The 13,274-nt window shown below is 37.1% G+C and overlaps 1 protein-coding gene across 1 annotated transcript in view; it reads left to right on the top strand.

The window, feature by feature from the left end:
• Positions 1-13,274, top strand: part of AK9 (adenylate kinase 9) — a 131,158-nt gene that overhangs the window by 87,764 nt on the left and 30,120 nt on the right. The window contains 3 exon segments of the mRNA XM_086707568.1: positions 663-787; positions 4,251-4,470; positions 9,329-9,394. Coding sequence (XP_086563694.1) covers positions 663-787; positions 4,251-4,470; positions 9,329-9,394 — 411 coding nt within the window.

Below are 13,274 nucleotides of genomic sequence, written 5' to 3'. Positions count from 1 at the left end.
GAGAAAGAAAGAGAGAGGGAGGGATGGAGGGAGGGGGGGAGAGAGAGAGAGTCTTAAGCAGACTCCATGCTCAGCATGGAGCCTGACACGGGGCTCAATCTCATGACTGTGAGATCATGACCTAAGCCAAAATCAAGAGTTGATGCTTAGCGGACTGAGCCAACCAGGCGCCCCATATCTAACTCACTTTTCAATCATTTCTGATATAGCTAGACCCTTTTATTCTCAAATGATCCCCTGTAAATGGACCCATATAGATTGTATTCCAGATGACTGCCTGGCTCGCCCATCCTTTAATCAGGATCTAGGTTGAATAATTATAAGATAAATGACAAAAATTTGTTAAGCCTTGTGGGTGTGTGATATAGATGGAACAAGGTTTTAGCAAAAAGTAATGAGACAGATATCCGGAGGCCATGTGTGAAAGTCAGTCATGCTAATCACTAGTAACTCCTCTTAGCTATAACATATAATTTAATATTTAAAACCATATTAAATATTGATTTAAAGAAAAGGGCTCAAGTTTTAAAATGTTAACAAGTAGCGGTATTAAAAATGACCTAAAAAAAAAAGGTCTCATCCTAACCAACTATGTAATGTATAGATTATTTATTAATACAGAGTTTTAAATTTTTTGTTTTGTTCTCTGATTTTTGTTTTAGTCTCCAGAAGTACAATTTACAGAAGAAGAAGAAGCAATCAGATTAAATCTAATGGAAAATGAGCCACTGCCTCCCGAAATTCTTGAAACAATTCTTTCTGAGTGGTGGCTTAAGGAACCAATGCGGTATCTTATTTTATATAGAATTATACGATTATTGACTTTCATTTTCTTTATTCTTAAAAGTTAAAAATGTAATCCAGCATAAATTTAAGAAGTTTTTTTTTACTTTCTTGTAAATGAGTGATTGTACACATTAAAAACATTTGGGAAATTAGTTTAAAAATACTGGTGCCAGGGGCCCTACCCCAAAACAACTGAATCAAAATTTTTAGAAGTGTGACGGTAAGGGGCGCCTGGGTGGCTCAGTCAGTTAAGTGTCCAGCTTTGCTCAGGTCATGATTTCACGGTTTGTGAGTCTGAGCCCCAAGCAGGGCTATGCACTGGTAGCATTAAAGCCTGCTGGGGATTTTGTCTCCCTCTCTCTGCCCCTCCTCTGCACAAGCTTGTGTGCGCGCTCTCTCTCTCTCTCTCTCTCTCAAAAATAAATAAATAAACATTGGAAAGAAGAAAGGAAAGAAAGAAAGAAAAAGAAAGGCAAGAAAGAAAGAAGGAAGGGAGGAAGGAAGAGAAGAGAAGAGAAGAGAAGAGAAGAGAAGAGAAGAGAAGAGAAGAGAAGAGAAGAGAAGAAAAAAGAAAAAAGAAAAAAGAAAAAAGAAAAAAGAGTGTGAAGTTGAGACCCAGGCATCAGTAGTTTTGAAAGCTCCCAGCTGATTCTAATGTGTAGGCGTGGCTGACTACCCATATTCTAAACTCACTCACAGTAATGATGGGCTGGACTCTTTTCCTTATAGCCTTTCACCAATTACTCTTAAGACCACTTAATAGCTGTCCATAGTATTATCCCTTTCTTAAAAGCCAGGAACAAGCCTGACCTCAAACAGGACAAGTTTAGGAATCTCCAGGGCATCACAGTTTAAAACTTCACCTCAATTTCCTAACCAGAATATCTTGCTTTGGTATCCACCAGAAGAAAGAGAAGTAGCAAACACTTACATGGAACTTACTTTGTGCCAGGTACAGTTCTACTATATTTTATTCACATTAACTTGCTTAACCCTCACTACTATCCTATGGAATAGAAACTTTTATTATCTCACTTTGAAAATAAGGAAACTGTATCACAGACAATTCAAACAACTGGCTACTCCCAATGCACCTCTGGGCAATCTTTTTCACCTAATCTGTGGCATAAATAAGTGAGTGAGATTATTAATCATCAACTTTAATTTTGATTTCCTATTGCCTAAATTAGATCATTTGTTGTGATTAATTTAGGCAGGTTGACTGCAACAATGTAGTCATGGGTTGTTCTTTGTTAATTTAGCTCCTAGCCTCACAACATACATTAAAAAAATATTTAAAAGAGCATATGGATTGAAGAATTAAAAGTAAAAAGTGAAATTGTAAAAAGCCTAAATAAAATAGCTAAATATTATGCAACCATTAAAATGTATTATAATGAAGAATTTGTAATAGCATAAGAAATGTTACTATATAAAGGATGCAAAGTTATTTACAATAGCAAGGTGGACACATAAGGAACAAACCGCAGAGAAATAAAACAAAATGTCAGTAATCTCTGGGATATGAGATTATGGATAATTTTGCCCTTTTCATGCTTTTCTATATTTATTTATTTTTATTTATTTAAATTCAGGTCAGATAACATACAGTGTAGTCTTGGCTTCAGGTGTAGAACCCAGTGATTCAGCTCTTACATGTAACACCCAGTGCTCATCCTGAAAAGTGACTTCCTTAATGCCCATCACCCATTTGGCCCATCCCCCACTCACCTCCTCTCTGGCAACCTTCAGTTTATTCTCTGTACTTTAGAGTCTCTTGTGGTTTGCATCCCTCTCTGTTTTTATCTTATTTTTCCTTCCTTTCCCCTATGTTCCTCTGTTGAGAGTCTCAAATTCAACATATGAGTGAAATCCTATGATATCTGTTTTTCTCTGACTGATAGTGAAGTGAGATGTTTCTCTTCTATAATCAGGAAAAAATCAACATATTTTTTAAAGGCTATTGCATGAGTCCTAGAGAGAGATAATAACGGCCTGATCTTAGGTGTCATAGCAGAAATGGAAATGTGGGTAGAGAGAGGACATATCAAGGCTTTATGTGTGGGATGCAAGTAGGAATTGGAGGAGCCATCCAAATGTCTCTGACGGTTGGCACCCGAATACCAGTGAGTCAGAAGCAAGAGCAGTGTGGAAGGGTAACAACGGGTATGATTTCTGACAGTATGATACACGAATGCTTCCTAAAGGGCACTGCGATGAAGAGATTAAACAGCTTTTGGAAAATCCTGAATTGAAACTCAGAAAAGAAGCTGGGTATAGAGGTAGAGATTTCGAAGTCACTGACAAAAAAGTGTGACAGCTAGAATGGTAAGGATGAAAATGTTCCTCACAGAAAAGACTATGCTGAAGTCGTCTCTAAAGAAAACGGCATACATCTTACAGCCAGAGTATAAAAAATTGCCCACTTAAGAGTATGGGACACATTTTAAGATATCAGGTAAGAACTCAAACTGTCAAATGTTCTTAAAAGTCCTGTTCATATTAGGAAGAAAACATATATTTAAATATAAGTACCTAAAACAAACCCAATTTTATTTTTTTTAAGTTTATTTATTTATTTTGAGAGAGACAGAGACAGCATGAGTGGCAGAGGGGTAGAGAGAGAGAGAGAATCCCAAGCAGGCTCCACACTGTCGGCACAGAACCTGATGTGGGGCTCGAACTCACGAAACCGTGAGATCATGACCCAAGCCGAAATCAAGAGTCCAACACTTAACCAACTGAGCCACCAAGTCTCCCCAAACAAACCCAATTTTAGATAAACAGGATAACTCTCATTCAGAAGGGGACCAATACTCTCTCAAATAAAGCCAAGTTCTTGAAGCCTGATTGTTTTATAAATATTTCATAATGAAAATGTAGTCACATTTCAGTTAGTTTTCTGATCCTTACAGTTTCATCATACTTGGGCAAGTTTTATAATTCTATTTGAATGTAATCATCTTACACATATGAGCCAGTATATACACATTAATAATTGTCATTGATTACAAGGGGACCCAGGGAAGAGAATACAAACTGTCTCGTGAGAGGAAGTATTACTAGAAGAAAAACTATAAAAAGGTGGATTCCCACGAAAGGTGGGCTGGCCAAACCCACCTTCACATAAAGGGTGACACGGCATTAGGGTGGGCATTCCTCCCAAGCAGAGAACTTATTTTCTATTCATTTTTCATCAAATATTAAGACTATTTACAATTTAAGAGAACTTATCTATACTATAAATATAAGTATAAAATATTACCATTTTAATCCAATTCAATACATTTAGAACACACACCATGTTTACACAAGTAGAAATATCAAAAGACCTAAAAGATACTACACTAAACTTTTAAAACTATTCATTGCATATCATATATAAACTTGTGATTTATTAATTTTTTCATTTTAAATATTTATAATAGTATTTTAAGCAAATAAATTATGAAATTTCCATCTAGTTCCACAGGTTTTATATTAGATGGTTTCCCACGATATCCTGATGAGGCCCTGTTTCTGGGGGAACATGGGTTTTTCCCAGATGCTGCTGTTTTCATACAAGTTGATGATCAAGATGTTTCTGATCGCCTCCTTCCTTCCCAAATTGAAAAGTGGAAACTGAAACAAAAGAAGAAATTAGAAAGGAAAAAACACATCAAAGAAATGAAGGCAAAAATCAAGGTACATATCCAATAAAAAAAAATATGGGAGTAAATTTGTTCAGAATCTATTCAGGTTTTTTTTTTTATTTACTTTTTTTTTTTAACGTTTTATTTATTTTTGAGACAAAGAGAGACAGAGCATGAACGGGGGAGGGGCAGAGAGAGAGGGAGACACAGAATCGGAAGCAGGCTCCAGGCTCTGAGCCATCAGCCCAGAGCCCGACGCAGGGCTCGAACTCACGGACCGCGAGATCGTGACCTGAGCTGAAGTCGGCCGCTTAACCGACTGAGCCACCCAGGCGCCCCTCTATTCAGTTTTAAAGTGGTCTTTATAAAAATGTAGTTTTCTGATTTTAATGCCACAGTCAATATGAAAACACTTTTTATCAAATATTAAGACTATTTATAGGGGCACCTGGGTGGCTCAGTAAGTTAAACGTCCAACTCTTGATTTTGGCTCAGGCCATGACCTCACAGTTTTGAGCCCCATGTAGGGCTCCCTGCTGAGGGCAGAGCCTGCTTGGATCCTCTCTCTCCCTCCCTCTCTCTGTGGCCCTCCCTAACTCACTCATGCTCTCTCTTGCTCTCTCTCAAAAAAAAAATAAATGAACTTAAAAAAAAGACTATTTGCAATTAAAGAGTTACAAAATTATTTGAGGCCTATGTGATTTTTCAATGTGTTAATGCTTTTCTCTCCAAGGCAAATAAAATTCAAGATAGTGGTAGCACCAAAGTATCCCTACACCAGACACAGGAGCAAGGTGGGAGAGGCATCATAATTAAACTTTTCAGTGGCTTTTTCACTAGTTCCTGGAATGATGACCTATCCATCAAGGCCATATTGGCCATTAGTGAAACAAATCTATATATTGGTTTAGGACATCTTTTCTGAAACTATAATCTGAGGAGTATTACATAAAATCTTCAAAAGTGTCATAGGGAATCCAGCAATTCTACTTTTAGGAATCTATCTAACAGAAATACAAATATATCCACGTAAAAATTGATATATGAATGTTCATAACAGCATTATTCGTAACAGACAAAAAGCAAAAACCACTCAATATCCACCAACTGATGAATGGATAAACAAAATGTGTTAGACACCCAGATAGAGTGCCGTGGGTTCCCACCCAAGATGGCAACATAAGAGCCTCCTGAATTCATCTCCTCCCACAGACACACTAAATCCACAACTACACATGAAGCAGTTCCCTCTGAAAGAAATTCGGAAACTAGCTGAATGACTCCTATACATTGAGCAAATGAGAAAACACCCATATCACCCACATCAAAACAGTTGCTGCCTGAGAGTCCAGCTTCCAATCAGCCTATGCTGTTGGCTTTCCTCCCCTTTGGGACACTGACAGGTTGCGGCCACCCTTAACTACTGGGAGCTACTGAGAGCAAAGAAAGTAGGTCTGACAATCACACAGGTTTGAGAGACAGCCAAGAACTCAGTCCAGGCTGACTGATAAGGTTCACCTCCTCCCCAAGCCCACTCTGTGAAGACTAGGAAATGTGGCCCTTTGTCTAATGTGCAGAAACCAACCCAGAGTCAAAGAAAATGAAGAAGCAGAGGAATATATTTTAAATAAACACTCCAGAAATAGACCTTATTGAAACGAAGATAAATGATCTACCTGATAAAGAGTTCAAAATAATGTTCATAAAGATACTCACCGAGGCAGGAGAACAATGCATGAACAGAGTGAGAATTTCAACAGAGATAGAAAATACAGGAAAGTTCCAAACAAATCACAGAACTGAAGAATATGATAACTGAACTGAAAAATTCAATAGAGGAGTTCAATAGCAGACTAGACACATAGATCAATGGAACAGAACAGAGAGCCCAGAAATAACCCCATGCATATACTCTCAACTAATTTATAAGAAGAGAGCCAAAGATACACGGCAGAGAAAGAATAGTCTCTTCAGCAAATGCTGAGAAAACTGGACAGCCACCTGCAAAAGAATGAAACTACCCTATATATATTATACAAAAAATCAACTCAAAATAGATTAAAGAGTTGGACATAAGACCTGAAACCATAAAACTTCTAAAAGAAAACATAGGGGATAAGCTCCTTGACATTGGTCTTAATTAGTTTTTTGGATTTGACACCAAAAGCAAAAGTCAACAAATGGGAACTATATCAAACTAAAAGCCTTCTGCACAACAAAGGAAACCATCAATGAAATGAAAAGTTAATTTACTGAGTGAGAGAAAATATTTACGAATCACATCTGATTTACATCTGATAAGGAATTGAAATCCACAATATCTGGAGGACTTGTATAGCTCAATGCAAAAAAAAAAAAAAAAAAAAAAAAAAAACCCCATCTGATTAAAAAAATAGATTGAAAATATGAAAAAAATCAGATGAACTGAATAGACATTTTTACAAAAAAAAAGACATACAGATGGTCAATAGGTACATGAAAAAGTGTTCAAGATCACTAATCATCGGGGAAATGCAAATCAAAATCACAATGAGATATCACCTTATACTTGTTAGAATGGCTGTCATCAAAAGACAAGAGATAGCAAATGTTGGCTAAGTTATAGAGAAAAGGAAACCCTTTGCACTGTTGGTGGGAATGTAAACTGGTACAACCCCTGTGGAAAATAGCCTGGAAGTTTCTAAAAAATTTTAAAATAGAACTACCATATAATCCAGCAATCCTACTTCTGGGATAAGTATCCATAGGAAATGAAAACGGGATATTTACACCTCCGTGTTCATTGCAGCACTATTCACAGTAGCCAAAACGTGAGAGCAACCTAGGAGTCTGTCAACGAATGAATGGATAAAAAAGACATTGTGGGGGCGCCTGGGTGGCGCAGTCGGTTAAGCGTCCGACTTCAGCCAGGTCACGATCTCGCGGTCCGTGAGTTCGAGCCCCGCGTCGGGCTCTGGGCTGATGGCTCAGAGCCTGGAGCCTGTTTCCGATTCTGTGTCTCCCTCTCTCTCTGCCCCTCCCCCGTTCATGCTCTGTCTCTCTCTGTCCCAAAAATAAATAAGAAACGTTTGGAAAAAAAAAAATAAAAATAAAAAAAGACATTGTGTTTATATGTACGAGATATTATTCAGTCATGATAAAGAAGGAAATCCTGCCATTTGCAACAACATGGAAGGACTTTGAGGGCATTATGCTAAGTGAAATAAGCCAGACAGGGAAAGACAAATACTGCATGGTATCACTTATATGCGGAATCTAAAGAAATTCACACTTACAGAAATAGAAGAAAAGTGGTTGCCAGGAGCTGAGGGGTGGGAGAAATAGAAATTGGTAACAGGTACAAACTTTCAGCTATAAAATGAATAAGATCTGAGGATTTAATGTATAATATGTGACTATAGCTGGTAATACTGAATTGTATAATCAAAATTTGCTAATAGAGTAGAACTTAAATGTTAAAAAAAGATAAATATGTGAGGCGATGGAAGTGTTCATGAAATGGGAGGGGTCCTTTTACTATGTATACATATATCAAATCATCACAATTTACACTTTAAATATCTTAAAATTTGATGAGGCTGGATGAATGAATGAATAAGTCAATGAAGTGAATGAATAAGTGGTATATCTAAGTAATGTTGATACTATTCACTATTAAAAAAAGAATGAACTATTGACACACCTTACAACACAGATAAAAATCATTATGCTTAGCGAAAGAAGAGCCAGGCTTAAAAAAAAAAAAAAAAATAGTACATACTATATGATTCATTCCATTCCATTTATAAGACATGTCTTGAAAGAGTGAATCTATAAATCTGGGCTGGGGTGAAAATAATGGGGCTTTCAAATCTGGAACTAGGAAGACTAAGATGCAACATGAGAGCAGTGTTAAATAATTTGAAGGGCTTTCATGCTGAAGAGAGCTTAGTTGTTCCATAGGGCCACAGGGAGGAACTACTATTGGTAGGAGGAAGGTACAGGGAGATGTATTTCATTATTAGTAAGAGTTTCAAAAAAAAAAAAAATACAAACAAAACCCAAAATTGAAGGTAATGAGCCACTTGTCAATAGATAAGCTAATCAACTAATTCCAATTCTGAGATAATATGACTTAAATTATTCAATACATTATTAGGCTATTATATTTTATTATAATGATAAAAGATTATCAAACTTGTTTTTAAGTTTACTTATTTTGAGAGAGTGAGAGTGTGAGCAGGAGAGGGGGGAGAGAGAGAGAGAGAGAATCCCAAGCAGGCTCCAAGCTGTTGCACAGAGCCCAATACAGGGCTCAAACCCACAAACTGTGAGATCATGACTTGAGCCAAAATCAAGAGTCAAATGCTTTACTGACTGAGCCACCCAGGTGCCCCTAGATTATCAAACATTTTTAACAAATTATTTCCAACTATTTCCTTATTTCTCCATATACATAATCTACCTAATTACCAAAGCAAACTAACAGATGATAAATTCAAAAAGGTGTTCTAAAATTTGTAGGAAGAGTGGCAGCCCCCAAATGTTGTTTATCCCTCTGGAGGGAAATCGCTGATCAAAAGTTCCAGAGCTACAAGGATATAGTAGCATAATTACCACCATCACATGCTTTTCTGGAAATTCACCATCCTTCCATCCAAATGCTATTCCCACCTCGGGAAACATATATACATACATATGCATACATATACACATGTATGTATATATGTATGCATATGTATGTATATGTACGTGTGTATATATGTATATATGTTTATATATGTATATGTATACATGTATATATGTGTATATATGTATGTATATATGTGTATATATGTATGTATATATGTGTGTGTATAATATACATATATATTAATACACAAAAAATAATTTTATCCATTAAAATGTTTTAATGTCTCCTTCTTTAACAGGATGATATGATTTCTAAAAGAAGGGCTGAACTTATAGCAGAGAGAGAGAAAAAACAGAAAGGGGAGGTAAGTAAATAAAATTGCTGCCTTTTAAAAAAAGAATATCCCTAATATAATGTTTATATATATTATATTATATATGTTTTTATATATCAACAATATAAAATAAAAAGATGCATAGAAAAAGTCTTGAGGGGTATATGGGTGACTCAGTTGAGCATCTGACTTGATTTCGACTCAGGTCATGATCCCAGGGGCGTGGGATAGAGCCCCCCTTTGGCCTCCATGCTGAGTGTGGAGCCTGCTTAAGATTCTCTCTCTCCCTCTGACCCTCTCCCCTGCTCACTTTCTCTCTCTCTCTAAAAAAAATAAATGAAAATAAATTAAAAAAAGAAAAAGTCTTGAAAGAAGTACACAGAGTTTACATATGAGAAGTAAGATTATATATCACTGTTTTTCTTTATACTTTTTGTTTTTCCATAATTGTTTACAATGACCCTTTATTATTTTTATAATCAGAAAACTGAACATTTTTAAAGGAAAGAAAACCACGAAAGAAGTTTAAATAATCTAATTCAAGATATAATACCACATTAACCTATGCTTCTTTTGGATTTTCATTTTTGCATTCCAGCCTTCCAGTCCACGCACAGGGAGATAGGCTGGGAGCCTAGGACTGAGGTCTAGACAGAGAGACTGTAAAGCTGTGTTGGAACTAAAATATAGATTATGCCGAGATAAAGAATGGAATGAGACAGCGCCTGTGAACCCTCAGACTCATATATTGTACAGGCTGCTCAGTACAGCTCCTTTTCTCCACCTGCTGATTTTTTGAAAAGATAAACCTTGAAGATTGTAGATTTTGTTTTGTTTGGAGAGGAACTATTCCCAAAATGACGTAGCCTACCCCAGTGCTACAGCCAAGCTCACTCAGGGGTATAGAATTTAAAGAGGAGGTGTGATGAGACATGCTAGTTCTGTGAAGTTACCTGGGGCTCGTATGTATAGTCAGCTTACAAGTAATCCCCGTAACCAAGGCAAACAATGAGATGCTTCCTGCCTTCTCCCATTTCCTTCTGACCATCTTTCAACACTGACTCTCAAGACTATGATCTGATACCTAAATTGGTATCCTTTCTCCAGGTCTTGCTGACTTTGTTCATTGCTGGCTCTCCAGTGCCTCACATAGTGCTGACACATAGTAGGCACTCACCAGTTGTTTTGTTGCTGTTGTATAACCTTGAGCAGGTTTCTTAATCTCTCTGAGCTTAGGCTTTTTCGTTGTAAAATAGAACAAAATTAACAATATCTAGTGTCCTGAATTAATAATACTTTAATTTCCCTTCCCTGCTATTCTTTTTTTTTAAGTATCATTTATTGACAAATTGGTTTCCATACAACACCCAGTGCTCATCCCAACAAGTGCCCTCAATGCCCATCACCCACTTTCCCCTCTCTCCTACCCCCCATCAACCCTCAGTTTGTTCTCAGTATCCAAGAATCTCTTATGGTTTGTCTCCCTCCCTTTCTGTAACTTTTTCCCCCTTATTCTTTAATTAAATCTGCTTTTTCTTTTTTAAATTTTTATTTAATTTATTTGTTAATTAAATCCAAGTTAGCATATAGTGCAACAATGTTAATCTTTTTCTTAAGAAAATCAGTTTTCAGGATAAATTTTAAATGTTCCTGATTTATCATTTTTCTATTTGTTAACATTAGAATGGTGGGATTTCTTACTATTTTTCATTTAAAAATTCAATATTCTATCTTAAAAATTAAATCATGGTTTTTTTAAATGTTCATTTATTTATTTAGAGTGAGAGAGAGCACACAAGTGGGGCAGGGGCAGAGGAAGAGAAAGAATCTCAAGCAGCCTCCACACTGTCAGCACAGAGCTCGATGGGGGCTCACCCTCGTGAAACCATGAGATCATGACCTGAGTTGGGCACTTAACTGACTGAGCCATCCAGGCACCCATAAGTAGGTTTTGTATAAGTTAGCTCTCCCAAGACTTAATCTTTCACAAAATTGGCTATGTATGTCACACAATTAATTTACACAAACCAACTTTGGGAAGATAATTCCTGAGATTTTTGATGAATCAAAGATGAAAACTGTGTATTGACCTTTTAAAATTTCTTTGATGAGAATTTTATATGTCCTGCTACTGCCTCAGACAAAGAAAGACTAAACAAAATGTAGCATGTCTAGGTTCACGCAGTGTGATAGTTATAACAAGTTAATGTGACTTCCTGACTCTGCATAGATGCTGGGGCTTGCTTTCAAAAGAACAGAGACCTTCTCATCATTTGCCTTTTGTATAGGATATGCAGCTCCATTACTCACCTTTTCATAACAAATTGGGGAACCACGTACAAATAAAGCCCCTCCCAGGTTTGTCTTCTCATCCATCCTTCACAAAGATCATTGCCCTTACTGTATGATTTTTTTTCCGACAGATAACACATTTTTTTAACATTAGAAATGATCTTAGTCTCAAGGTGGCTACTTGCATTAATTTCATAGGAAAATGTTGCCACCTTGTGGAATTTTAGTCTCCAAGTGTGATGATGAATAATCTCTAAGCCAGCCCCTTCTCATGTTTAGTTTGCATACTTTCCAGCTCCTCAGAGGCCTTGCTTCTACTCCTATTTCTTGCTTCAGAATCTTGGTTCTCTTCCTGTTGTTTGCTGGCTCCTTCTCTGGTGCCTCAGTCTCTTCTGTCAAGTTATGCGTAGCCACAGACAGGAGAAAGCCAGAAACAGCCAGTATAGTGAGCCAGGGCTGCAAGTCAGCAGAACAGTGAGGGACTACACCCAGATAAATAGTTAATTCAGATAAATACCGTAAGTACTAAGGGGAAGCCGAAGCCAGGGTCCAAATGAGGTTGAAACAAGGTTAAGGACCAAGCACCAGGCCAAGACCATCCTTGAGGCCTTCTAGGGAGAAGGCAGGGTGTATAGGCCCCCAGGTCTATGTGCAGAGAGCACTTTGGGATGGAGCAGAAAGCTAAGGTTGGGTGGGAGGGTGGGCGGAGGGTACAGGCTGGGGATTGAGTTCTTTTTAAGTTTTTATTTAAATTCTCATTAGTTAACATACAGTGTAATATTAGTTTCAGGTGTACAATATAGTGATTCAGCATTCCCATAATCTCCCAGTGCTTGAGTTTTAAGGTTTTGAAAACAAACAGTTTGGAATAGTGTCTCAAAATCCAGATTTAGAAGACAACCTCACCCCCCAGCACCGACCCCCCCTCCCCCCACCAGCCATGTATCGTAAGGGAATCTAGTGTCTGACTAACATGCATCTGTATTGGGAAGCCTCAGAACTCTGACAAGTCTTTCACTTCTCCTCTATTTCTGCCTATCTCATTTCCTCCCTAGTTGTAAGCATTCTGACTATAACCTCCACCACCCCCCTGGCATAACCTTCTACTCAGTTATAGCCTTGCCCCTACTTTCTGGTACTGCTAGAAAGCTATGAGACAGTTTACCCCAAAGCTAGCCCTGTTTCTCAGAGACCATGAGTTTTGTTTCCTGTTGTCCCCTTTCTTTTTTCTTTTCCCTTTCCAGCCTTCTCTGGGATTGGTTGAATGTATTTTAGGAATCCATTTTATTTATCTTTTGGCTTTTTAGTTATACCTCTCTGTGTTTTTTTTAATGGTTGCTCTCTATTACATATACATCCTTACCTTTTCCCACTCTACTTAGAGTCAATATTATTCCATGTAATAGTGTAGAAAGCTGTGACTGTATAAATCCAGTTACGCCCACCAATATCCTGTATGTTCTAGTGGTCATTTGTTTTACAACCAAGTGGATTATAAACTCCATAAGAAAAAAATATATATAGTTTTTGTTTTAAATAGTCATATGTATTTTAAATATATTGAGAGGAAAATAAATCTTCCTTTACATTTATCCAGATATTTAACCTTTTCTGTTGT

The sequence above is a fragment of the Puma concolor genome, chromosome B2 (assembly GCF_028749965.1).
Source record: "Puma concolor isolate L17-30 chromosome B2, mPumCon1.1.hap2, whole genome shotgun sequence".
NCBI classification, from domain to species: domain Eukaryota; kingdom Metazoa; phylum Chordata; class Mammalia; order Carnivora; family Felidae; genus Puma; species Puma concolor.
Note: the sequence above shows the minus strand (reverse complement) of the source record. Positions and strands in the feature narration are given on the sequence as shown.